Source organism: Myxine glutinosa, chromosome 9 (genome assembly GCF_964187855.1).
Source record: "Myxine glutinosa chromosome 9, kmMyxGlut1.1, whole genome shotgun sequence".
Lineage (NCBI taxonomy): Eukaryota > Metazoa > Chordata > Myxini > Myxiniformes > Myxinidae > Myxine > Myxine glutinosa.
Genome location: NC_136269.1, coordinates 104,958,545 through 104,983,544, shown reverse-complemented (window position 1 = coordinate 104,983,544; position 25,000 = coordinate 104,958,545). Strand labels below are relative to the sequence as shown.

The following is a 25,000-nucleotide window of genomic DNA, read 5'->3' as shown; positions in this document are numbered from 1 at the left end:
CCTGGAAGACAGAACGGTGAGGAATTTGAATTGTGCACTTGCTTTTGATTGCATAAATACAAATAGGTCATCATCCTTGTCGTATTGGCCTAGTTTGTGCCCAAAGGGATGGGAGAAGCTATTGTAATAGGCCTGCAGGTGCGTGTGCAGAAAGTCTGGGTTCTGCGCAGTCGCAACTGAGTGCGAGTCCTGGTGTAGAAAAGCTCCCTTAAGTCTGAGGAGCGACCCAGCGGTAAAAGCTTTGGACACCATGCACAAAGACAACCCCGACCAGGGTACCCAAGTTGCACCCAGTCGGCATCTGCAGGAGAAGGAAAGGCCACAAGAAAACCTCTGTACCTCTATTTCTGTCTCATTCTTTCATTGTCTTGTCTTAAGTTTGATGAAGATAGGTGAACAGTTCATCGTTGTCTCATTGTCCCTATTGAGTTGTTTTTTTTTGTTCCTCTCTACAATTAATGATTTATTGTTGTTCCCCATCGTTTTTATGTTACCTGAAAACCTGCTCAGCTCCTTTTGCACATCCTATGCTCATCTGGTTTATTGACTTCCTCTATTCTCGTAGCTAATTCAATGCGTGGCTCTCGACTGTATCCTTTACCTACAAAGTCTTCATCCGCAGCTTGTTTGGAATACTGTTCTCCCCACTTGGGAGACTGTCAGCCTGCCTCACAACTTGCTCAGCTTGATGCTTTGGAGGCCAAGGCCTTCAAAATCATTGGAATCTTCTCTGCGAACTCAGCGAGTTGTGCTTTCGAGTCGAATAATTGTTAAGCTGGGTTTTTGCTGTCACCTGAGAAAATAATTTGGATATTTTCCTGTCACATTAAATTAAGTAATTGTCCTTGAAATCTTTTTTTTTTTAAATTAAAATCACACAGTCCTTGAAACTCTTTGAAATTCCTGGAAAAATGAAAAGGCATTTTCCAGGACTGGAAAGTCCTTTAAAAAAAATAATAAACGACCACATCCTTGCAACCCCTAGAAAATCGAGAAATTGCACAAATATAAATAATTTGCCAGGCTTCAGGTTGGAATTGTTAATTCCGCTAGCCTCTTTGAGAGAGCGCTACCAATTATAACCTCCTCAAGGGATTTACCATTAAAGCCGCACCAAAATGGTTTCTGCAGTGACGGGTTACCACACTAAACGTGCTCTTATGGACTAGTTTATTATAAGAAGGCACAGGACGACGAAAACGGAGAGTCCCGGCACAAATGATAGACGGAGACGAAAATGAGCAAATAAATAAATGAAGCACACTCGCGATCCGATATAATGAAAATACACAGTTCAGGATATAAAATCTAATCAAAATGATACTGAGCAAAGTAAAATCTGAGCACACAATAAAGGGTGCCCTGGATGACCGGTACAAGGGTTCGAAAAGCACAACCACAAACATGTCTTCAGCCCACAGCTGTGGCACCCAGTGGAGAGATAGTGGATAAAGCAAAGCAGCTTGAAGTTTCAGGGCTGCCATGGATATTAGCGTGCCATACGTGGTGGAGTGTAGAACATGTGACTGAATAATCTTAAGACATGACGTCAGGTCGTGCATACATTATGCAAGTGCTTCCTGAAAAGTCCCAATTAAAATTTGCACAAATATAAATAATCTGCCACGTCCAGTGGTCTCGAAGAGAACATTATGCCGGTCTCGAAGAGAACATAAGAGACCTGTTACAAATCTTAACCTCCCCCAGGAATTTACCATAGATGAGCTCGAGACTACCGGAAGTAAGCTGTAACACGTGCCCTTTTGTGGTTTGTTTTCAACGTATGCAATCACGTGACTGTTGGCGCGAAGGGTGCACTAACCGGAAGTTACGTAGTTCCGCGGGCGCCTATTAAAGCCACATCAAAATTGTTTCTCAGTTCAGGCCTGATGCGAATTATTCCTGAGTTAATCCTCTGTAATGTTATTCTATTTTCTGCCTCTAATTATGTTGGTGGCCTCTGACTGTTTATCCATTTGAACCAAAAACAGTTTCCACTTTATATTACACAAATAATTGTAAATCCTCGGGGCTGGTGGTAACTGAGACACGCATCATGTACAGTACTGTATGCAGCATGTACAGTATCTGGACTTTGCTGAAAAGTTTCATATAACTCTCCTTGCTTGTCTGGGAGTCTTTCATTCAAAGAGAGCACACAACAGTTTCCACAATGCCGAATTTATCGTACAGCCAAATGTTTAGCAGCGTCAAGAAACAGCCATAACGTAAAGACGTCATTAGGAAACGTTTAACAGCGTCGTGCAACAGCCGTAACAATAAAGTAAATATGTCATGACTCATGAGGAAACGTGACGAATAGGATCTTTGTTGGCATTTGCAGGACCAATACAAATGTGGGATTAATTAAATGATAAATATATTAACCAATGAAAATAAACAATGAAAAGTTAAATGGTGGGTCGAAAAAAACCCAAGAGGAATATAGAGGACATAAAGGCATGTGGTTTCATATCGGAGGACAAAGCATGTCTTTCAATCCTGACAAATCTCACACTCTTACTATGTCTCTCCGAAAAGATCGACTGGACAACCCTCCCATCTACTTTCTCAACAATCCTCTCCAAGAAGTTCTGTCGCTCAAGATTTTGGGTCTCACTATCTGCCATGATCTTTCTTGGGAAAACCACATTTCCAAGCTGGCCTCCAAAGCCAGTCGCCGACTGGGCATCCTCCGTCGTGCGAAGTCCTTCCTCGGCACACCTGAGCTCCTCACCACATACAAGGCTTTCATCTGCAGCTCAATGGAATACTGTTCTCCCCTATGGGCCGGTGCTCCTGCCTCACACCTAGCTCGGCTTCACGCTGTTGAAACCAAAGCTTTCAGAATTATTGGAATCTCCCGCGATGAAGCTATCTCTGAGGGCCTTTCACTCACTCACCGCAGGCAGGTAGGTGGTCTTTCTGTCTTCTACCGACTCCTCTCCGGCCTTGCACCCCCAGCTCTCTCTGTGCTCTGTCCCCCAAATATTCCTACAGGTCGCACAAGATCTGCCAGCAACCCTCTGATGGTTAAACTGCCGAAATCTCGGCTCTCTGCTCACCTTCACTCTTTCATTCCTCTTTTCTCCCGCCTCTGGAACAAACTCCCTCACTCCCTTCAATCCCACTCCTCCCTCCAGGTCTTTAAAACAGCTGTTCACCACCATCTCTTATCTTCCCCCATCCAAAACCTTGATCTTTTCTACCCCCGCTAATTCACCCCAGATCCACCTTGTTTGAAATTCCAACTTCTTTCCTGGAAGTCCTGGCAGTGCCCATATGTTTTATACCTCTCCCACCGCCCCCTTCCCATGCCCCCCCCCCCCCCCAAAGCCCTCGCCCTCTCTCAGATCTCTCGATGTCTCCATGTCTCTCGGTCCCTGCTCTCAAATGTTGTGTTTGTGTCCTTCCCCCTCTCTCCCCATCTTGTCTACCGCTCCCGATGTTATATGTTTTATGTGTCGGTTTGTCTTTCTGTGTGATTAATGTTCGCTCTTTCACGAGCCTCGATCTTGTATACAAAAAAAAAAAAAAAAAAAGCAGCGGAACAAAGGAGCGGACAGGATTGTCCTCTATAGAACTGGACGAATGGCCACCCTATTGATGCATGAGTTTATAGGTGAGAGGAATGGAAAACAAGGCTTTACTGTAGTCCGAATATCCACCTCATATGTGGAGAGCATACATTTGTTGACTTCAAATTTTTATGAAAATGAGGATAATTATTTATTGCAGTTTACTTCATGTAAGCAATCAATGTGACAGAAGCTGGTGATTAATGATGCAAAAGGTACAACGTGGAATAACCATTCTGTGGTATAACATAACGTACTAAAAAACGGCACTCTGTAGAGAGCATACGTCTGCCAGGTTGAACAGTTTACGTTTTGTATCCCACTGATGGATCATATCTGGATCCGGATCTGAACCAAAATCGAATCGGCTTATTCTTGTCACTTACCCAACTCATCCACCAAGTTTTGTCACAGGTCATCCATAACTTTTTGAAATGTCATGCCATTATTGGTGTTGGCCCCCTATCGCTCATTGGTGAAGAATCACTTTAAAATTAAAAATTTCTCGTATCCGGATCCGGATCTTCACTACAATCGAATCGATTCGTCCTTGTCACACAACCAACCTGTCAACCAATTTTCGGCCGAATCTGTCCATAACATTTTGAGGTATCGGTTTTAGCCCTATCACTCAATGGTGAAAACTCACTTTTAAAATTCCCTGATCTGGATCTAGATTCGAATCTTCACCAAAACTGAATCAATTCTTCCTTGAAACACACCCAACCTGTCCACCAAATTTCGTACGAATCCGTCACAACTTTTTGAGATATCCTGTTCACAGACAAACAGACAGGGGTGAAAATTTAACCTCTGTCCACCTTCGGTGGGGGAAGTAATGAAGCATGATGGAGAATCTCAGCTCCTTTTATACATACATTATCGGATGAAAGGAATGGAAATAAACTTTGCACAATCAAGTAGCTAATTCATCACTATCATTTCCTGCGTAGGACATTCTTGTATTGTAATGCGAGCTATGCTGCGGCCAGCTGTACCTGTCAACGCAGTTTAGATAGAGGCCATTGATTTACATATGCTTGCTTCCAGCTCTTCCACGAGCTTCGATTATGTAAAAATAAATAAATTAATCTGCAAACTTATCAGAGTTTCCGAGCCGATGTGGGACCTCACAAATTTTTCCAAAATTACCGAGCTGGATCCGAACCTAATTTTTGCTTCCGAGTCCAAACATTCGTGAAATTACTTTTATTTATTTATTGTTATTATTTTATTTTTTTCTCAGTGAAAATGTTATTCAGCAACGTTTGTCGACAAAACTGCTTACTTTACCAACTTGTTATGAGTTCAGTTTTTCCATGTCCAATATGGTGCCAAATGATTGGTCATTGTTGCCAGTTTGTGAATCAGACTGTAAGAGTCACTGCCATGGCATCTCATTATAGTTTGTCACCTCGTGCTTTCCCATCTGCATCCTTAATCTTCCAATCATGTTCCCACAGATCAGGTTGCAGCTCTGGGATACAGCAGGACAGGAGCGGTTTCGTAGCCTCATCCCCAGTTACATCCGTGACTCTGCTGCAGCTGTGGTTGTATACGACATCACAAGTATGTTCTAGGTCCCTGGTACACACCAGATTCTCTCTACCTTAGTGGCTGTTCGAATATTTTAGTGTGTAAAGGAATTCTTCAGATCTCTTTCTGTCTCTTGTGTGTCTCTCTCTCTCTCTCTCTTTCTCTTTCTCTCTCTCTCTTTCTCTTTCTCTTTCTCTTTCTCTTTCTCTCTTTCTCTTTCTCTTTTTCTCTTTCCTCTCTTTCTCTTTCTCTTTGTCTTTCTCTTTCTCTTTCTCTCTTTCTCTCTTTCTCTTTCTCTCTTTCTCTTCTCCATCTCTTTCTCTTTCTCTCTTTCTCTTCTTATCATTTGCTCTTCTTATGCCTTGTATTCCATTTTACACTCTAACTCTCCCTTTTCCTCTCCTTTTGTTCATCTCCTGATTTTCATCTTTCTTGTTTCTGCGTTTAATCGCTTCTCTGTCCCTCTTTCTTCTACCGATTGAAACATCGCACGTTGTTTTGTTTTTGTTTTTTCCTCCTCTTCTCTGTGCTTGAATCTCCTTGAATGACCTCGTAGATTCATGTCTAGTTGTCGGTTGTAGCAGACGAGGAGTGCTTTCACCCTGTTAGCCAAGTCTGTGTCTCATCCATGGAAGTTGGTTGTGCTTGATGACATTACAAGTCAGTTCAGCCACAGTCATCTGTGGTTGGTCGACTTTTGCTACCACCCCCACTCCCTCCCCTTCCGTTTATTTTTCATTTTTATCTTTACGTTATTGGCATGACACTGAATTATCATTAGGAGGGAATATGCAAGTTGTCAAACTAACTTTTTATGCCTCTGCCGACGAAGTTGCCGGAGGCATTATGTTTTCAGGTTGTCCGTCCGTCCGTGATAGGTTTTTCTTACCGTGATAACTTGAGAACGGCTAAAGGGATCTAATTCAAACTTGGTACAGATATGTATAATGATGTAAGAATTAAGTGATTAGATTTTGGGGTCCCGAGGTCAAAGGCAAAAGGTCAGAGGTCATGTCAGGTAAATATGTGATACCTTGTAAACAGCTGGAGGGATTTAAATTAAAACTTGGTACAGGTATGTATAATGATGTAAACATGAACTGATTAAATTTTGGGGTCAAGAGGTCAAAGGTCAGAGGTCAGGTCAGGTAAAATGTGATAACTTGAGAACAGCTGAATGGATTTGAATCAAGCTTGGTACAAGTATTATAATGATGTAATAATGTGGGCGTTGGCATATCGGTCGATGTCGTGATGACGAAGAGTGTCGTTCTAGTTTTCTTTTCTTCACCTGCATCAACCATAATGCAAAAGCACAACAACACCTTTTCTATTTGTACATCTCATGCAGCTTGTTTGTTATGACAGATAAATTGGAGATGGCCGTGTTCTATCAGGAATATGGCATGACAGGTTATCCTTCATACAAGAATGGTTTATCCACAAGCTGTTACTGATGTTCTGGGTACTCTTCTTTGTTTCTTCCTCTCTCATTCTCACACTCTGATTCTTTCCAGATGTTAACTCCTTTCAGCAAACGTCCAAGTGGATTGATGATGTTAGGACAGAACGAGGTGGCGATGTCATCATTATGCTTGTGGGGAACAAGACAGACTTGGGGGATAAAAGGTATTTTTGGTTTCTATGGCAAGCTGCTGGTGTTTCTGGTATGCTTTATGTTCAGCCATTTATGTTTTACAACACAGAAGAAACTGTATTTCGAGGTTCTACATTTAATAGCATTATGATGCTCCATTATGGAGTACACTATAATGTACAGTTGATTTGGCGTGTGGATATCTATACGGGTAAAACCCATAACCATATTGCCATCAAATGCATGTTAGTCAAAGGTGTGTAGAGGGAAATGAGCATGTTTACTTAATTTCGCTCATGTGCATGTGTTTGGTCCAATGTTACCACCCTGACTGAGACTGCTATGGTTTTTCCAGTCGTTACTGACACTATAGATTCTGTTTAGTCAGTGAATGCAAGTTGCAGCTTGAAAGAGTGTTGTACAGAGCCCAGTGTTGTGTGTGCATGGCTACTTGCCCTACTGCCATGAATACCACCCTTTGTTGGTTAAGTTGAACTCACAAAGGGTCCAGTGGAAAAGTAACAATAACTATATATATATATATATATAAACATATACATGAACCAATAAATATATTGTTACAGACGTGGCTTGGATGTTATTTACTGAGCGGTTTTATGGTATGACCACGTCTGCACAAGTTACCCGATTGTGCCCGAACGTTGACTAATCGCGCTATGCTAGACCAATGAAGGAAAAAGAAGACACACGGCTGGAATTAATACGACACGACACCAGGGATACGGTTCTCAAAGGTTGTTATTACAATAATGCGGAAGGTTTAGATTACAGGGACAAGAGGGAAACATAGGAAGGTGGGCACTTAAACACACTTATATTAACCCCAACGGACGACAGATAAACGGGACAAGGCTCACTCACACGGGGTTTGATGGCAAAGAAAGCGGGTAGCGATCGCTCCAGGTGCACCTGGGCTCAGGGCAGGATCACGTACGGTCCAGTTTAAGAGATGCGGTGGAGGTATTGCAGCGCTCGAGGGGTGGCGACTTCTCTCTCCAGGCTGGGGGCGCATCTCACGTCACATCCGGCGCGGGGCCGCGTATATCCGGCGGGGAGTGACACGCCCTCGGCTCGTTAGCTCCGCCTCGTGGAATCGGCACGTTGCTTCTCATTGGGTGCGTGGGGGGGTTACTGGCTCCGCCCCTGACGAGGAGCTGACAGCCAGCCCCTTCGGGGTAACGCCGTGGAGCGTATGGTCATGGCGGGTAACCGAGCCGGTGTGAGGACGCACACTCCCCGCCCCTCTGTTGTTGTAGTCGTAGTTGTAGTTGTAATTGTTGTTGTAGTTGTTGTTATTGTTGTTGTTTGGGGAAGAAGATGGGAGGAGGTATGGGAAAGGTCCTAAACTCACTACTGATGCCATATAATCACATTCTGGTGCAACGAAGAGTCATAATTAATGGAAACGAGGCCTTAACTGACATAGATTAAGAATAACTAGGAAGATGTCCGAAAGTTGGCTACGTGTGGTGCGGTGGACCTGGGCACGACATTCAATGGGGGAATAAGGGGAAGGTCGGCTCTACTGATTGTTATTTACATGCAATGGGACTAGGGAATGGGGGATTGGGGGAAGTTGGGGAGTATTGGAGAAAATAGGGGAATATTTACAAGCGGATATGGAGGCCAAATTCCATATTCGCAACATTGCACCCTTCTCTACCCTCGGGGCGTCCCGACCCGATAAATTTTTACCTACTTTAGTGTGGCACGCAATGTAGTTCCCTCTACTATTAACTCTACCCTGAGTGCGACAGTTTTACAGATATTCACAAATGAGTAAATATGTCCCCCTGCGACGTTGCACCCTTCTCCTCACAGAAACACACCCACAGGATAACCGAATCCGGAAAGAATTCGCAAACTACACATACAGCCGGTAGGGAGCATTATTTACACGACTACGCTGCTATTTACACTACGATCCAGGACCTGTTTTTGGAGGAACACATGCAGATGTTATGCATAGAGAGAGCGCGCTTGCCAACATCGATACACCAACCCACGAGTGCTCTGTGGCCGACGGCCTTTAATAACGTGCAGAGCACCCTTCCCGAGCATCAACAGCACCACCCCACCACCAATCGGTGCAGTCACCATTGTTCATTGGTATAAAAATAAATTCGACAACCCCTAACCCTGCAGGTGTCTCTTGCTCTTCTTGTGGTGCACTTGGTGTTAATTAACAGTGGTTCACCTTTATGGCATAGGTGCCACGTTGACCCATAGGTCCATCCCCGGGTGGTGCTTGGCCGCAAACGAACTGCGGTCCATTGTGGGTGGCCACAAACATTGCGGTCCATATGGTGTATCGATCCCGGCAGCAAACAGCGAAAGTGCAGGCCCACAACTGCGCAGCCAGCACCTCTCTCTCCTCTCTCTCTACCCCAAAGCCAGATCCTCGGAGGTGGGAGACAAAAGAAGAAACAAGTGAGTAAGGTGGTAAGGGCGCAAAAGTGCACGCAATGTAAGGTGATGCACACTGGGGGCACATGGGAACCAGGTGAGACAGGTACGTTCCTATCGTACGCCCCCCCCCACCAGGTAACCTACATGGCCCCTCCCTTACCCCTTACTGCATCCACAAAACACAACACTACCCATAAACATCTACTTTACAAATCGACAAACATCCCTACTGTCTTCCCCGTTCCTCCCATAAACCAAATTCGTCTTCTCTCCCTCCTAACCAATCAAATTTGCCATTTTCAACTCTCATCAAAATTTGCCATCTCCAACTGCACATCAAAATTTGCCATCACCAATTCATCATCAGTCCCTCCTAAGGAGGGAGAGATGGAATCACCCCAATGTCTCATCCACGTCGTGATGCGTCTCACAAATCCACAGCAATCTCATTTCCGCAACACAAACAAAGAAAACACAGGTGTGGAGTCATCATCATCACCTCAGGTAAGTGGCTGCGTATGGTGCGACAGGTTCTTCAATCCTAACTATTTCCTAAATGACTTTAACAACTTTACACTACCCGGGGTCTTTCTCCGGCCAAACCATTGGCCCTCTTACTCTATGGGTTCTAAAAACCAATTCCCATTGGCCAACCTGTGGTGCTTTTCAATTTGGGGTCTCACTCCCCCGATTCATCTCCCGGTGCCCTCGCACAATTTCTGGGCTGCGGCGTGTACCTCTCCCAGTGGGTCTACCCACCTGCACACCTCCACCACTGCAGTTGCCTCCGAGCTTACCTGCTCCTTACCCTAACCTAACTACCTGGGGAAGGCCCTCTGGCTCTCTCCCCACTCCGTGCCCTCTCTGGCACTGGGCTGCCCGATCCACACCCGGGATCCTCAGGCACCCACTCACAACTACCGGCTCCCAGAGCCCACCTGCGGCCTCACCTGGCCGACATCCTCACAGTGGTGGAGTGCCCAACCAACTACACACACTAACAGGCTACACGCCCAGCCATTTCCACAACACTAATGCACCCATTCACAACACCATTCTGCAACCGCACCACAAATGCCAATATCCAACCACAATTTACCTGCACCCTCTACCTAACACTTACACTACCCGCCCCGGGTACTCGTGAAAGGGGTCCACTCTTCCCCCATCCACACCTTCGCACCATGCACACCACTCCGTACCACTCACTCCAACTCTCTCCACACACCTGTACCTGCACACCTGTGCTCTCACACCTGGTGCCACCTGCACCCTTCTCTCCCCAAGCGCATTCGCGCTGATCCACACACTCACTACTCATACACTGCTCCACACACCTGTCCAGTTGCACACCTGTGCAATCACACCTGTTCAATTCTCACACACACAGCATCATCTCAGCTAACTACTCCCTTCTGAAACTTGCGCTTCCCAGTCGTCCCTTTAAACTATTGCGCTCCCACGTCATTATCATCCATACTAATCTACCTGCGTCCCCACTACAGGTATCAGTCACTAACTAAACTTAACGTTACCTAATGTCATCTTCTCTAGATCCCTACACACAATATCCTAACCCACCCGGGCTAGTTTTCACTGCCATACACCCCATAAGCTATTGCTCCTTTGCCCCCCATATGGGAAGGATGGTGGATTTGCCATCCCCCCACATCGGGGGTCTCTCACTACCAATTTTGCACATCAAATTTCAACAAATTAAAAATTTGCCAATCACTGCCCATCATCTGCCAATCACTACTGCCAATCCCTTGCCAATCATCAAATTTTGTTTTTCTCTAATTTTGGGTCCAAAACACTAACCTCATCACCCAGTCTACTCACTAATACCTCTCGGTGCGCCAATCCCTGTCCAAAGCCCGGTTTCGTAAAGCCAAGCAATGGATGCTGGTTGTTTTGTGCCAGCGGCTGGATGCGTCCGGCACTCGGTGCAGGGAAGGAGGTTTACCCGGCCCGAGATCCCACGCACCTTCTCGGCACGGAGCCATCCAATGTCCCGCTCTCGACCTGCCGGCACGTCTCACCAAAAAGTGGTCGCCATGACGACCCTTTCTATCCAGCTGCCCGCTCCGCCTAGTGGAGCACGGACGCGGCCGTTCAAAGCGAGGCCCGGCACGCACCGAGGGCCTGCTTCGGCTAAAAGTCGCTCTAACCTCTAACCCGTGTAACGTCGATGCTTCACCTGGACGCTTACACCCCGCAGCCCGTTCCTTGCTCACACATCCAGCTGTGCCCATGCTCCTCGTACCTTTCCTTACACACCCAGGTACACTCATTCCACTCACAGCCTTGGTCACACACCTGACCACCGAACACCTTGGCACACATTCGTTGCTCGCACACCTCACCAAAACACCTCTTCGCGCCCCCTCCTCAGTCACCTCCTCTGTGACAATCACAGGTGTGCTCTCATTCGCACACCCAACCACGTGCCTCACCACCAACTCCAGCGTGCATTCCCACTCACGCTCTACCATTCCAGGTGTGCATCCTTCCATCCCAGGTGTACATCCTCGCTCACCTGTCACAACTAACTCACGCTCCATGTCACTCTCACTACTTTCACCTCCACTCGTGACAACGCACTCACCCTTACTCTTGACAGCACACTCTTTCCCCATGCACCTGTCCGTCACACACCTTTCTCGCGCACACTCTCCCGTTACACCCTCTGTAACACTCACCACAGGTGGACACTCTTCCTTACTTCTGACAGCGCACTCTTTCCTCATGCACCTGTCCGTCACACACCTTTCTCGCGCACACTCCTGCGCACACTCTCCCGTCACACCCTCTGTAACACTTACCACACCGCGCTTCCATGTGCTCCCTCGCACACGCGCTACGACCGACTCACTCTCGCCAGCACACTCACTCCTTGGCACGCACTTTTTCCTCACACACCCCAGAGTCGGATTTTCTCGCACACCTCCTTTTTCGCACACCAGACCTGTCGCACACTTCACCAACGGCCTCTCACGAACACCCGGGTCCATCTCGACCCCCAAGCTCCTTAAATCCCCTGGCGCATCATACGCACGACCATATTGGTCACCACTTACACCGGGTCCTCTTTCTCTTCGCTTCTCCTCCATCACCTGCGAATCCCTCATCCGGTTAATGAGCACATCATCACGATCCGAACACAGACTTTGGACCAATTCTTTTACTTCCTCCTTTATCTCTTTCTTATCCTCTCTCCGTCGCTTCTTAATTTCGCTCACCCCTTCTTCCACTTCTTCTAATTTTTGCTTCATCCCCTTCATCTCTTCGTGCGCCCCTTTAAGTTCTTCCTCTAACTCCACTTTATTTTTTTCTATGTGCTCCCGCACCTCCCGCTCTTTAACCTCCATTACCTCTACCACCTTGTCCATTTTCCTCGTCAGGTCCTCATGTACCGTCTGACACTCTTTTTTAATTACCCCTACGTCCTTTTTCATCTCCTTCTGTGTCGATTTTAAACCCTCTATTACCGCTGTGTTCTTCTTTACCTGGTCCCCCAACTCCTTTTGTCCCACTGTCAGTTGTTCTACTCCCAGCGTCAACTCCTCTATACCACCTTGCAATTTTACAGTCCCCTTTCTCACCTCCTTCTCCATGCGCTCCTTACAGTGCCTCACCTCCTCGCGCACTCCTCCGACCTCCTCACTCACTCCTCTTCTGATCTCCTCTCCCATCACTTGCATCTCCTGCCCAGATGCCACCCTCATCTGCTCCATTTCCTCCCTGTGAGCATCCAGTTTGGTTTCTACCCCCATTCTGACCCCCTCTATCTGCTGCTCCATTTGTTTAACTTCCCTTTCCGCTTGGTCCCTCATGTCCCTCAATTTGCCTTCCATACTGTTTTCTAACCCCTCTAACCCATTTTTCACTCCCTCTATCTGATTCTCCTGGGCAGCCATTCTATTTTCTACCCCCATTAACCCATTTTTCACTTCTTTTATCCCGTTGTCTAACCCCTCAAAATTATTGTCTATCTTCCCAAATTTCTTGTCTAACTCCTCAAAATTATTGTCTAACCCCTCACTGGTACCCCTCGCTTCGTCCCTCATTACCCCCAATTGCTCACTCCGAGCCCTCGCTTCGTCCCTCATTACCCCCAATTGCTCACTCCGAGCCCTCGCTTCGTCCCTCATTACCCCCAATTGCTCACTCCGAGCCCTCGCTTCGTCCCTCATTACCCCCATTTGGTTTCCCATTACCCCCATTTGGTTTTCCAATCGCTCACTATTCTTTTCCATAAGGGCCGTCATTTGTATAAAAAAAAGTTCCAATCTTCCCAGCGGCGCTACTTCGGTCGCGGGCACGGTGACCAGCGAGGCGCCATTTTGCGCGCCCGCTTCTTCGTGCGTGACGGCGCTATTTTGCGAACCTGCCGCCCTCACTGCTTCGCTCTCCTCCTGTCCCTCATTTTGGTCCTGGATCGACCCTACCTCACTCTCCTTTACCGGACCCCAGCTGTCTTGATCCGCCATAGCGCGACTTTCAAAATTCGGTTTTTTATTTTTATATTTTCGTAAAACAAATTCAAATTTCGCCGTTATAATTTCGCGCGGGAAACGCGCTCCGAATCGATTCGGTCGAGCGCCGTACGCGCTCCGGCTCGATTTTCCCTCCCAAAATTTGGGCCTAACTAATTTAGTCCCGGGTTCGAATTCCACTCCTCGACACCAATTGTTACAGACGTGGCTTGGATGTTATTTACCGAGCGGTTTTATGGTATGACCACGTCTGCACAAGTTACCCGATTGTGCCCGAACGTTGACTAATCGCGCTATGCTAGACCAATGAAGGAAAAAGAAGACACACGGCTGGAATTAATACGACACGACACCAGGGATACGGTTCTCAAAGGTTGTTATTACAATAATGCGGAAGGTTTAGATTACAGGGACAAGAGGGAAACATAGGAAGGTGGGCACTTAAACACACTTATATTAACCCCAACGGACGACAGATAAACGGGACAAGGCTCACTCACACGGGGTTTGATGGCAAAGAAAGCGGGTAGCGATCGCTCCAGGTGCACCTGGGCTCAGGGCAGGATCACGTACGGTCCAGTTTAAGAGATGCGGTGGAGGTATTGCAGCGCTCGAGGGGTGGCGACTTCTCTCTCCAGGCTGGGGGCGCATCTCACGTCACATCCGGCGCGGGGCCGCGTATATCCGGCGGGGAGTGACACGCCCTCGGCTCGTTAGCTCCGCCTCGTGGAATCGGCACGTTGCTTCTCATTGGGTGCGTGGGGGGGTTACTGGCTCCGCCCCTGACGAGGAGCTGACAGCCAGCCCCTTCGGGGTAACGCCGTGGAGCGTATGGTCATGGCGGGTAACCGAGCCGGTGTGAGGACGCACACTCCCCGCCCCTCTGTTGTTGTAGTCGTAGTTGTAGTTGTAATTGTTGTTGTAGTTGTTGTTATTGTTGTTGTTTGGGGAAGAAGATGGGAGGAGGTATGGGAAAGGTCCTAAACTCACTACTGATGCCATATAATCACATTCTGGTGCAACGAAGAGTCATAATTAATGGAAACGAGGCCTTAACTGACATAGATTAAGAATAACTAGGAAGATGTCCGAAAGTTGGCTACGTGTGGTGCGGTGGACCTGGGCACGACATTCAATGGGGGAATAAGGGGAAGGTCGGCTCTACTGATTGTTATTTACATGCAATGGGACTAGGGAATGGGGGATTGGGGGAAGTTGGGGAGTATTGGAGAAAATAGGGGAATATTTACAAGCGGATATGGAGGCCAAATTCCATATTCGCAACAATATATTGGTTCACAGCAGTGGGCTGTTGACGCGTTATCAACGGAGGTCCGTGGTTCGAGCCCCGCATTGTCAGAATTTTTTCACACTTAGCCCCTCGCAGGAATTTGATTCCTGTTTCTAAAATTATATATATATATATATATATATATATATATATATATATATATATATATATATATATATATATATATATATATATATATATATATATATATACATACATACATACATACATACATACATACATACATACATACATACATACATACATACATACATATGTATATACTAGCAGAGGTACCCGGCTTTGCACGGGAGTGGGAGGAGGAGGGGAGGGGGAAGAGGAGGGGAGGGGAACGCTAATTTTAAAACCCGAAATTTTTTAAATGTTTATGTCTCCGTGACATTCCTGGGACCATCCCGAGTCGAACAGTACTTTCCGCTCGCAAATCCGTCCACGGGTTCTCGAGATCTTAGAGATTGTAGACCCGAAGTTTTTTTAATTTTAAGGTGTGCTGTAGTCAGAAGCGCTAGAAGCGCTGCGCTCCCTCCCTTCGAATCCCTCTCTCTTCTGCTAGTGCTAATAATACGCTAATTTTAAAACCCGAAATTTTTTAAATGTTTATGTCTCCGTGACATTCCTGGGACCATCCCGAGTCGAACAGTACTTTCCGCTCGCAAATCCGTCCACGGGTTCTCGAGATCTTAGAGATCATAGATAGAGGCCAACTCTACTTTATATATATAGATGTATGTATGTATGTATATATATATATATGTATGTATATACATACATACATACATATGTATATATGTATGTATGTATGTATATATATATATATGTATGTATATACATACATACATACATATGTATATATGTATGTATGTATGTATATATATATATATGTATGTATATACATACATACATACATATGTATATATGTATGTATGTATATATATATATATATATATATATATATATATATATATATATATATATATATATATATATATATATAATATATACAAACATATATATACAGACTTGGCATTTAATATGGAATATTTTTTTTGTGGGGGTGAACTTACTTTTCAAGATGTCTTAGAACCAAAAGTTCATTGGAATTATGTTGAAATTATTCTAGATTTCGTTAATGTGACCTTTAAAAGAAACAAAAACCACATTTGACATTTCAAAACAAATAAATTGATCCTTGAAAGTGATGTAAACTGATATCGAACTCAATTCATGGACAGTACTGTGTTAAACTTCTGTACGTTTTCCAGAAGTATCTCTTTATTTTGCACATTAGCCAAATTTTTTTTTAACAAAAACAAAAGTTAAATTACGACTGGGATTACGGACAGTAAAATTATAGTTCAGTACTTCGTGTAACCCCCACGAGCATTCAGGAGAGCACGCACACGTTGAGGCATGCTGTTCACGAGATTTGCCAAGGTTTGGACAGGAATCGCTTGCCATGCAGTGACAATAGCCTGCTGCAATTCACGCACAGAGGTCGGCTGCTGGTCCAAGTGGTCGATTTGACGCGTTAATTCTGCCCACAAGTTCTCTATCGGATTCATATCCGGGGACATGGCAGGCCACTCCATATGCTCTACACCACGGTCAGCAAGAAAGTGTTGGATCATGCGAGCACGATGAGGCCGTGCATTGTCATCTTGGAAGACAAAGTTTCCTCGAAAGGCTGCACGAGCAAATGGAAGCACTGTTTCTTCCAGAATGGCCCTGTACTTGAACAGGTTCAGGTTTACATTTAGAACAACCAGGTCAGTTTTGCCCCCTGCATGAAAAGCAGCCCAAACGGTCACCCCACCACCTCCAGCTTGGACTCTTGGCATTATACAATCTTTGTTGTAGGCTTCATGCACTTGTCTGCGCACTCGGACGTGGCCATCTTGATGATAGACCAGAAATCTAGACTCGTCACTGAAGATCACGTGATTCCAGTTTCCTGGCTGCCATTGACGGTGCTCTCTGGCCCACTGCAATCGGCACTGGCGGTGTTGTCTGGTCAGGCGTGGCTTTCTCAGGGGACGCCTGGCACGATAGCCTGCTTGAACCAGTCGTTGGTTGACTAGCCTTCTGGATACAGGCACATTTGTCAGTTGCTGCCACTCAGCCCTAAGCCGATTAGCTGACTTGGTACGGCCATTGCGGACTAACCGGTGTAGTTGGCGATCATCCCTCCTTGTGGTTCTGCGGGGATGTCCTGGCCTTGGTATTGGAGTAGGGACACCCCTCTGAGCATTTCGTTTCAGGATCTTTGACACCTGACCTTGAGTGATGCCATACTGCCGAGCAATAGCACGCTGTTTCATGCCGTAATTTCGTAAAGCCACCACTCCATGATAAACAGCATTGTCGAGTTGACGGACCATCTCCAGAGGAAGCGGCAATAACTTTTGGAGACGTGCAGCAGTTGTTTTCCACTAATACAGAACGCAACAACCCTTATATACCAGATTGTGAAGCCAATCGTCAAATGTACCTGTCCGTTCATTTTGTCACGCCACCTGTGATATAAACCTGTTATTGACTTCTTGCTGCGACAGACAATCAGTGACATGGTTCTTTTAACAAAGAAATCACCGAAGCGTAAAAGAAACTCACCAGATTAATATACCGAGTTCAGAAAGTAAACCCAAGTCAAGAAAAAAAAAAATTCCATATTAAATGCCAAGTCTGTATATATATATATACAGTGGTACCTCGGCTTACGAGTGCCCCAACGTACGAGTTTTTCGGGATACGAGCCGTCGCTCGGGCGGTTTGTTGCTTTGGGATACGAGCCGAGATCCGATGTACGAGCTCAAAAAATTTATTTTTTTGAATTTTCCGGTTGTGGCTTCCGGTTCCGGTCACGTGGTTATCTTGCCGTGAAAGCATCTCTGCTTGGATATAAAACACGCAATCGTCGAAATACATTAGCGAGGAATCTCCTTGCTCCAGCCGGTGACGTCATCGGCGGGGATCCCCGCCTCCAGAGTGGCTGGTCACGTGACCGCCAAAGCGTGTCGCGCGTGCGGGTATAATGAGCTACACCTGTGGATCACGTGACCACGGAAGCACGCCTCGCTTGAGAGGCATGGGCATGGCTTTCGGTTTGCGTTTTGCTTTATAAGGCGCGATAAATGGGCTTTTGAGTGTTAGCGGTTCATGGCGTTGACGGTTCATGACGGTTCATGGCGTTGACGGTCAAAAACCCATTACATCAATTTTACCAGGCACTGTACAGTAAGTACAGTGGACACCAAATGCACGGTGGAAGGCTAGAAGTAGAAGATCGTCCAAGACAAGTGAGAATAAGCCATACTTTGGAGATGACGTCATTCGCTGGTCCGATAACCAAAGATGTGGTATAAAAAACCAGGTGAGCTAACAATGCAGCAATGAAGGAATTCGGCCAAGGCACCGGCACACAACGACCTACCTACATCGAAAGACTCAATGCCAATGGTGACAGAAGCCAAGACGGCCGGCTTAAACACCGCCGAAAGACCACGGTGTACCAACTTACGATGCAGAACATCTTGCACTTAATATGATGACAACAGGTGCCATCCTCTGACGTACCATTACAGGTACAGGTACAGTACACGTGAGCACAGAGCAAAAGTTCACTGAAACCGAGATTAAGAAAAAAGAAAAAACACCTCGTGGTCCGTGCTCGATATCCGAGTTTCAATCTTTTCAAACACATGATGCTCTCGGTCACGGTATCTCCTGCGAGCTGCTTCTCCTTCAACCACACAAACAACAACTTCTCCATATCTTCATGGATAGAGGTCCAGTTTATTTCTTTACATTCTCTTGTATTATGTACAGTATATACGAGGTCGTGCTTGTTTATACATTATTTGTTATTTATAAAGTACATTTTTGTTATTTAAAAGCACCTAACAAAAAAAATTGGTGTTTTTTTTTTGAGGCTGGAACGGATTAATAGCATTTCAATGCATTTGAATGGGAAAATTTGCTTTGACTTACGAGCGATTTGGCTTACGAGCTCCGTCACGGAACGGATTAAACTCGTAAGCCGAGGTACCACTGTATATATATATATATATATATATATATATATATATATATATATATATATAGTAATGCTCGTGCATCCCCAAGTCACGTGCCATCGGGTGTGTGAGGGATGAGGTCTCCGAGTTTCGGAAAGTTTGAACACAACTTGAAAGTTGCTGATTTATTTGAACTGGTTTTTAAAACCTTTAATGTCTCCCAAATTATAAAGTCCTTTGGCAAACCTTTAATTTCGAAAATAATTGCAGGTGCACAAAAAAAATTGTACCTTCACCTTAGTAAGCCCACATTGTATGCACCAATAACAAAGCAGATTTGATATTTTCTTTGTGACTGTGTACTATGCATGACGTCTGCATTTGAACAATGGCCAAAGCTGTTGGGTTCATTATTCACTTATTATTCTCTACTGTGATGCTACAAGATTGTTTTCAACTTAACGATTCCTTGTTTTTACAACTGCAAATATATGAAATATTTAATCCATATCAGTATCAGATTGAATGATGTTATATTCCCTTGCGTTTTTGACTCGAGGTTCGTGTAAGGCATTAAATCTGCATTAAACAAACCTATGAGCAGGACTCGTGCAGTTTGTCAGCAGGAAAAACGTTTGGCATATCAGCCCATTTGGATTTCATGGTTTCATTTAACTTTTTTTTTCTTTTTGATTTCATTTAACTTTTCTAATTCTCAACGTCATGCAGTTTAGTCAAGTCTTTTGTACCGTCTGTGTCCAGGCAAGTCTCTATAGACGAGGGTGAGCAGAAAGCGAAGGAGTTGAACGTGATGTTTATAGAGACCAGTGCTAAGGCTGGTTATAACGTGAAGCAGGTATTCCTTGTGTGACTTCGAATCAAGTGTCCATTTAACAATTTATCCATCGTCCTCACTCTCTCACCCCCACCCAAACCCAAAATTCTACCCCGCACCGCTTTCTCTTCTCAATCCATCACCTGTCTCTCTCCTGCCTCTCTTGTATTTCTCTATCTCTGTCTGTATCTGTCTGTTTGTACTGTCTCTTTGTTTTGGCTTCCTGTCTGCCTGCCTCTTCACTTTGTCGTTCTCCTGTCTCTCTACTTCCCCCCATTTCAAATCCCACATTCTCCCTTCACCCTTCCTCCACACTCATCTCCTTCCACCACCGTCCTGCAACTCATGCAGGCAGATCACAATGGAGGAAGGGGAGCAGAGGGCCAGAGAATTGAACGTCATGTTCATTGAAACAAGTGCAAAGACTGGCTATAATGTGAAGCAGGTAGCAGCACCATGTGGTCTGGCTGCACTCGCCTCAGTACTAACCCTCAGCTTGCTCTGCCTTTCAAAACTATTGTGGTCCATCTTCATTATTGTGCTTTGCATTTGAGTTCATTAAACTTGTATTACAACAGTGCTCGGTCCAAACTTCTAACTTAACTCTGTTGGCCTAAATCCGCTCCCCTAATTCCATTCCAATCCCCCATTTTATTTCTTCACCTTTCTCTCCACAACTTCCACTTTATTCTCACCTTTCATGCTTTCTTATTCAAGTTGCTCGAGTTTATTGCAGATTACTAAATTATTTTCATCACGTGGGTGATCTCTCTGCTTGGCAAACTAAACTACCATGATACAAAGTTCTTTTCAAGTTGATCTATATTGTGTACTTCCTCATAGTCACCTTCGTCTTCGCAGCTGTTTCGCCGGGTCGCTGCGGCCTTGCCTGGTATGGAAGCATCACCAGAAAAAAGCAGAGAAGACAGTATCCTTTAGTAAATGGTTTTGCCAACTTGGCAATTTAGTACTTGTGGTGCACATTTAATGCTGTCTTCCACATAACTTTTTGTTGGTGTTGTTGTTTGGGTCTTTGTCACTATCGCTAAATTAGGCCCTGTGGGACAGAATGAAAGAGGAGAAATACAGTATACAATAGCTTGTGGTATTTTCTACCCTCTGGTCCCACCTCCCCCACTCTGCCCTCTGATTCCAATCCCCCCACCCCCCTCCTTCCACTGTGCCCTCAAGTCATCCTCCCACTCTTGCCTTTGTTCACCCCTCCTAACCCCCCCCCCCCCCCCCCCCAACCCCTGGTCACTGCTCCCTCCCCACCCCCCAACCTTTTAGTATCATTTGGCTTAACACCCCTTGCCTTTGTAATGCTCTGTTTTCTCCAAGATCTCAATCTATCCCTGTGCCTTGTTTGAAGTGATCAACAAGAGAAAATGCAATTTTATATATTCGGTTTTTTTTTTTTTTACCTCTGCCACCAAAGATGGATGGAGATGGTTTTCATCCCTCTCTGTTTGTCTCTTTCTCTGTTTGTCTGTCTATTTGTTTGTGAACGAAATATCTCAGAGTTATGGACGGATTCAGACGAAATTTGGCATAGATGTCGTGGATGTCACAAGGACGAAATGATTCGATTTTGGTGAAGATCCGGATTCGGATCTGACTACTACAATTTTTTAAGTGATTCTTCACCATTGGGAGATCAGGCCAAAAACGATACATAGCAGGATATCTCAAAAAGTTATGTATCGATTTGGACGAAACTTGTTGGACAGGTTGTGTGTGTCACATGGAAGAATCGATTCGATTTTGGTGAAGATCTGAATATGGATTCTGATATGAGAATTTTTTAAGTAATACTTCACTATTGAGTGATATGGCCAACCAGGCGGAGATATCCTCTCTACTGAGAGCCGTTCTAGTTTTATGTCTGTGTGTGTGTGTATGTATATATATACACACAACGGAATCAATGGCGCAGATTCCGTTGGCTCAAAAAAAAATTATATATATATATATATAAATTTTTTTTTTTTTTTTTTTTTAATAAACAGGAATTACATTTGTGCGTGGGCTAGTGTAGAAAATTCTGACTCAACCCGGGACTCGAACCAGGGACCTCCATCACTACGCGTCAACAGCCCACTGCGCCATTGAGCCAACGGAATCTCTTCAGAAATTTTCCACACTTAACACTGCGAGCTTTATAATGGCCGATTTCTTACATGCCTGCCAGGCAGACCCCGGATGTGAGCGTAAGTATATATGCGTATGTACGTGTATGCAAGTATATGTAGAAGTGCATTGGAGATTAACTCATCTACAATTTTTAATAAGCAGGAATTAAATTCCTGCGTGGGGCAAGTGTGGAAGTCTGCAAGTGAATGCAGTCTTCACGTGGGGCTAGTGAATTAAATTCCAATGCACTTCTACATATACTTGCATACACGTACATACGCACATATACTTATGCTCACATCCAGGGTCTGCCTAACGGGCACATAAGACATCGGCCATTATAAAGCTCGCAGTGTTTAGTGTGGAAAATTTCTGAGGAGATTCCGTTGGCTCAATGGCGCAGTGGGCTGTTGACGCGTAAGTGATGGAGGTCCCGTGTTTGAGTCCCGGGTTGAGTCAGGATTTTCCACACTAGCCCCAAGCAGAAATTTAATTCTTGTTTATTAAAAAATATGTATATATATGCACAGTTGGACACACATTATTTTTATTTAGTTCTTTTCTATGGGGCCCATCTTTTTATGACGTCAGGTTGGTAGAACCACATTCTCACAGACGATTTTGTGTCCCAGATTGTATCACCATTCTGAAATTTGTTCTTTGAATAACCATCTGAATTTTATCACATCACTCTCACCAATGCACTTTTGAAACCCCCTAGCGACTTCCTTGACTCCTTTCCTCCAGTGATTGACATCACACTGGAGAAGCCCAACGAGCGGACTGCAAGCGAAAGCAGCTGTGCCTGTTAGCAAAAGTATCGATCTTTGAGCACTGATAAACCATCAATTCTACTGCCCACGAGTGCCCCCAACTAACCAAACCGTGGTAACCGTCCTCAACATCCTTCGACCACCAACAGGCCGCAAGTCCAAGAATGCAGAATGTTTTGTTTGGTCTGCCTTGTAAAAAGTGAAACACTTGTTCAAACCAACTGTTTAAAGGAGCGTGGATGTTCGTCATGCTTGAAATTTATGCAATTTTCTCTTTCTTTAAATAACTTGCTTAATTATGTAATGTTGCTATTTTAAAATTTGATTGTACTGTACTTTCCACCATTTACTCGGGCTTTAGTTTCTTTGATTTCTCAAGCTTGTTTTTATTATACTGTTCTTTTTTTTTATGGTGCCAGTTATACTAGTTTTTGTGGATTAAATTATGTCATCTTTGATCGACTTTGGTCATGTGACGGTATATGAAATCCAACATGGCCCCCTTCAGTTCAGAGAACAAAAATCGGTAGAAGACACTATTGTTGTTGCTAGGACCCGCCTTTGGCGCAGCCCCGGCACATGAAAAGGCGTCAAAGTCGGAAAGCAGTTGTAGGTTTGCATTTCTGTTACTTCGGCTGTTTTGTGCCATTGCATGGTTTCCATTTTGACTTTTAATCGTTTCAATCATTTTGCCATCTTTGACTCAAGGCCAAGATAAGAATGTCCGGGATGTCCCCAAATCCCCAACTTGTCTAATCTTTTACCCTCAGTGCCACACCAGTCAAATCCACCAAGACCACCTCAGTTTGGCTTATTCAGACAAGTGATTTGTATCATGGATGCAACTGTTTTTTTGGTTTTTTTTTGGGGGGGGGGGGGGGGGTAGGTGGGGGAGTAACTTGTTGCAGTCTCCAAGCAGCCATGCAGCTCGTAACTGTCATGGCAGAGCCATTTCACTCACTGTATTCCCAACTCGATTGCCTTTTGCCCTTTTACACGCATCTCCAAAAACTGTTTTGACGACGCCCTTGTACCTGAAAAGAGGCACCACACCTCACACACTACGAGTCAAACTTTGAGATCTTTTTGTATTTTTATTCAAGGTTGTGTCAAACATTGTTGGCTTTGTTTGCCCTAGCAATGGCTGCGTAATGCTACTATAATGTACAGGAGTCATCGATTATAGACATTGAAATAAACCATTGTTACAAACTCCATTGATATCCGTTTTATGGAATATTGCATTCAGTGTTAGATATGTGTAACCTCTGCCACCGAAGGTGGACGGAGGTTGTTTTTTTTACCTCTGTCTATCTCGCTGCGCACAGGATATCTCAGAATGTGGGAAAATTCAGGTAAAACTTGGTGGACAGGTTGGGTGTGTGAAAAGGACGATTTTGTTTGGCGTGTGTTAGTGTTTTAGTGTTATATCCACTGCCACCGCTGGCTTATACTGACAGGAAATGGGATGAACTCGCCACCTCTCATCCACGGATATTTCTCGTACTTCTTACTGCATACCTCTTCTGCAAACGGAAGGAGTTGGTAAGTACTTGCAAAGGTAAACGGCGTTGATGGGTAATGCTGAGTCGCTGCGCGATGGGAATATGAAGAGATAGGGGTAGAGAGAGGAGGAGGAAGGGGGGGGGGGGGAGGGAGAGAAAAAGAGGAGGGGGGAAGAGAAGAGGAGGATGAGGAGGAGAGGGAAAGGGGGGGAGAGAGAGGAGGAGGAGGAGGAGAAGGAGGGAGAGAGAGAGAGAGGAGGAAGGGAGGGGGGAGAAGAGGGGAGGGGAAAGAGGAGAGGAAGGGAAGGGGGAGAAAAGGGGAAAGAAGTGGGGGAGAAAGGGAGGGTAAGAAGTAGAAAGGAGGGGGGGGGGAGGAAGCGAAGCCTCACTGCATGTCGCTATACTGTACACTCTGGGTGGGAGATGTGGTGCAAGGGAAAGAGAGGGAGAGAGAGAGAGGATGGGTGGGGACAGAGAGGGATGGGAAAGGGGAGAATGGAGGGCAAAGGGGTGGGGAGAGAGTGAGAGAGAGAGGGGAGACAGGAAGAGAGGAAAAAAGGAGCGGGGGAGAGTAAAACCTCACCACAAAACCCTATACTGCACACTCCGGGAGGAGGAGGTGGTCTGAGGAGGAGAGTGGGAGCGAGGGAAAGAGTAGAGACAGACAAAGCAAAGGTATCCGGCAAATGTGTTTGGCTTTTATGGCAATTCGTTTAACAAGTGATTTTCAGTTATTCAACCTCAGGTTGGCCACAAAACCCAGCTCAGTTTGGAACGGACATGCCAAAC

General features: G+C 45.2%; 2 protein-coding genes across 3 annotated transcripts in view; one reads left to right on the top strand and one right to left on the bottom strand.

The window, feature by feature from the left end:
* Positions 1–9,044, bottom strand: part of LOC137435139 (autophagy-related protein 16) — a 307,119-nt gene extending 298,075 nt beyond the window's left edge. Inside the window, exon 1 of the mRNA XM_078784630.1 lies at positions 8,930–9,044. The gene's annotated coding sequence lies outside the window, so the exon portion shown is untranslated. The remainder of the gene's footprint in view (positions 1–8,929) is intronic.
* LOC137413901 (ras-related protein Rab-6A) overlaps positions 1–23,923 on the top strand; it is a 39,390-nt gene extending 15,467 nt beyond the window's left edge. Inside the window, exons 3-8 of one of the 2 annotated variants that reach the window (XM_078784635.1) lie at positions 1–16; positions 5,042–5,147; positions 6,632–6,743; positions 20,152–20,245; positions 20,662–20,728; positions 22,681–23,923. The exon at positions 1–16 is cut by the window's left edge and continues 38 nt beyond it. In XM_078784635.1, the coding sequence (XP_078640761.1) occupies positions 1–16; positions 5,042–5,147; positions 6,632–6,743; positions 20,152–20,245; positions 20,662–20,728; positions 22,681–22,745 (460 nt within the window). In that variant the 3' untranslated portion in view covers positions 22,746–23,923. Of the gene's footprint in view, positions 17–5,041; positions 5,148–6,631; positions 6,744–19,727; positions 19,822–20,151; positions 20,246–20,661; positions 20,729–22,680 lie in introns of both variants that reach the window. The other variant, XM_078784636.1, reaches the window with a different exon arrangement.
* The last annotated feature ends 1,077 nt before the right edge of the window (positions 23,924–25,000 follow it).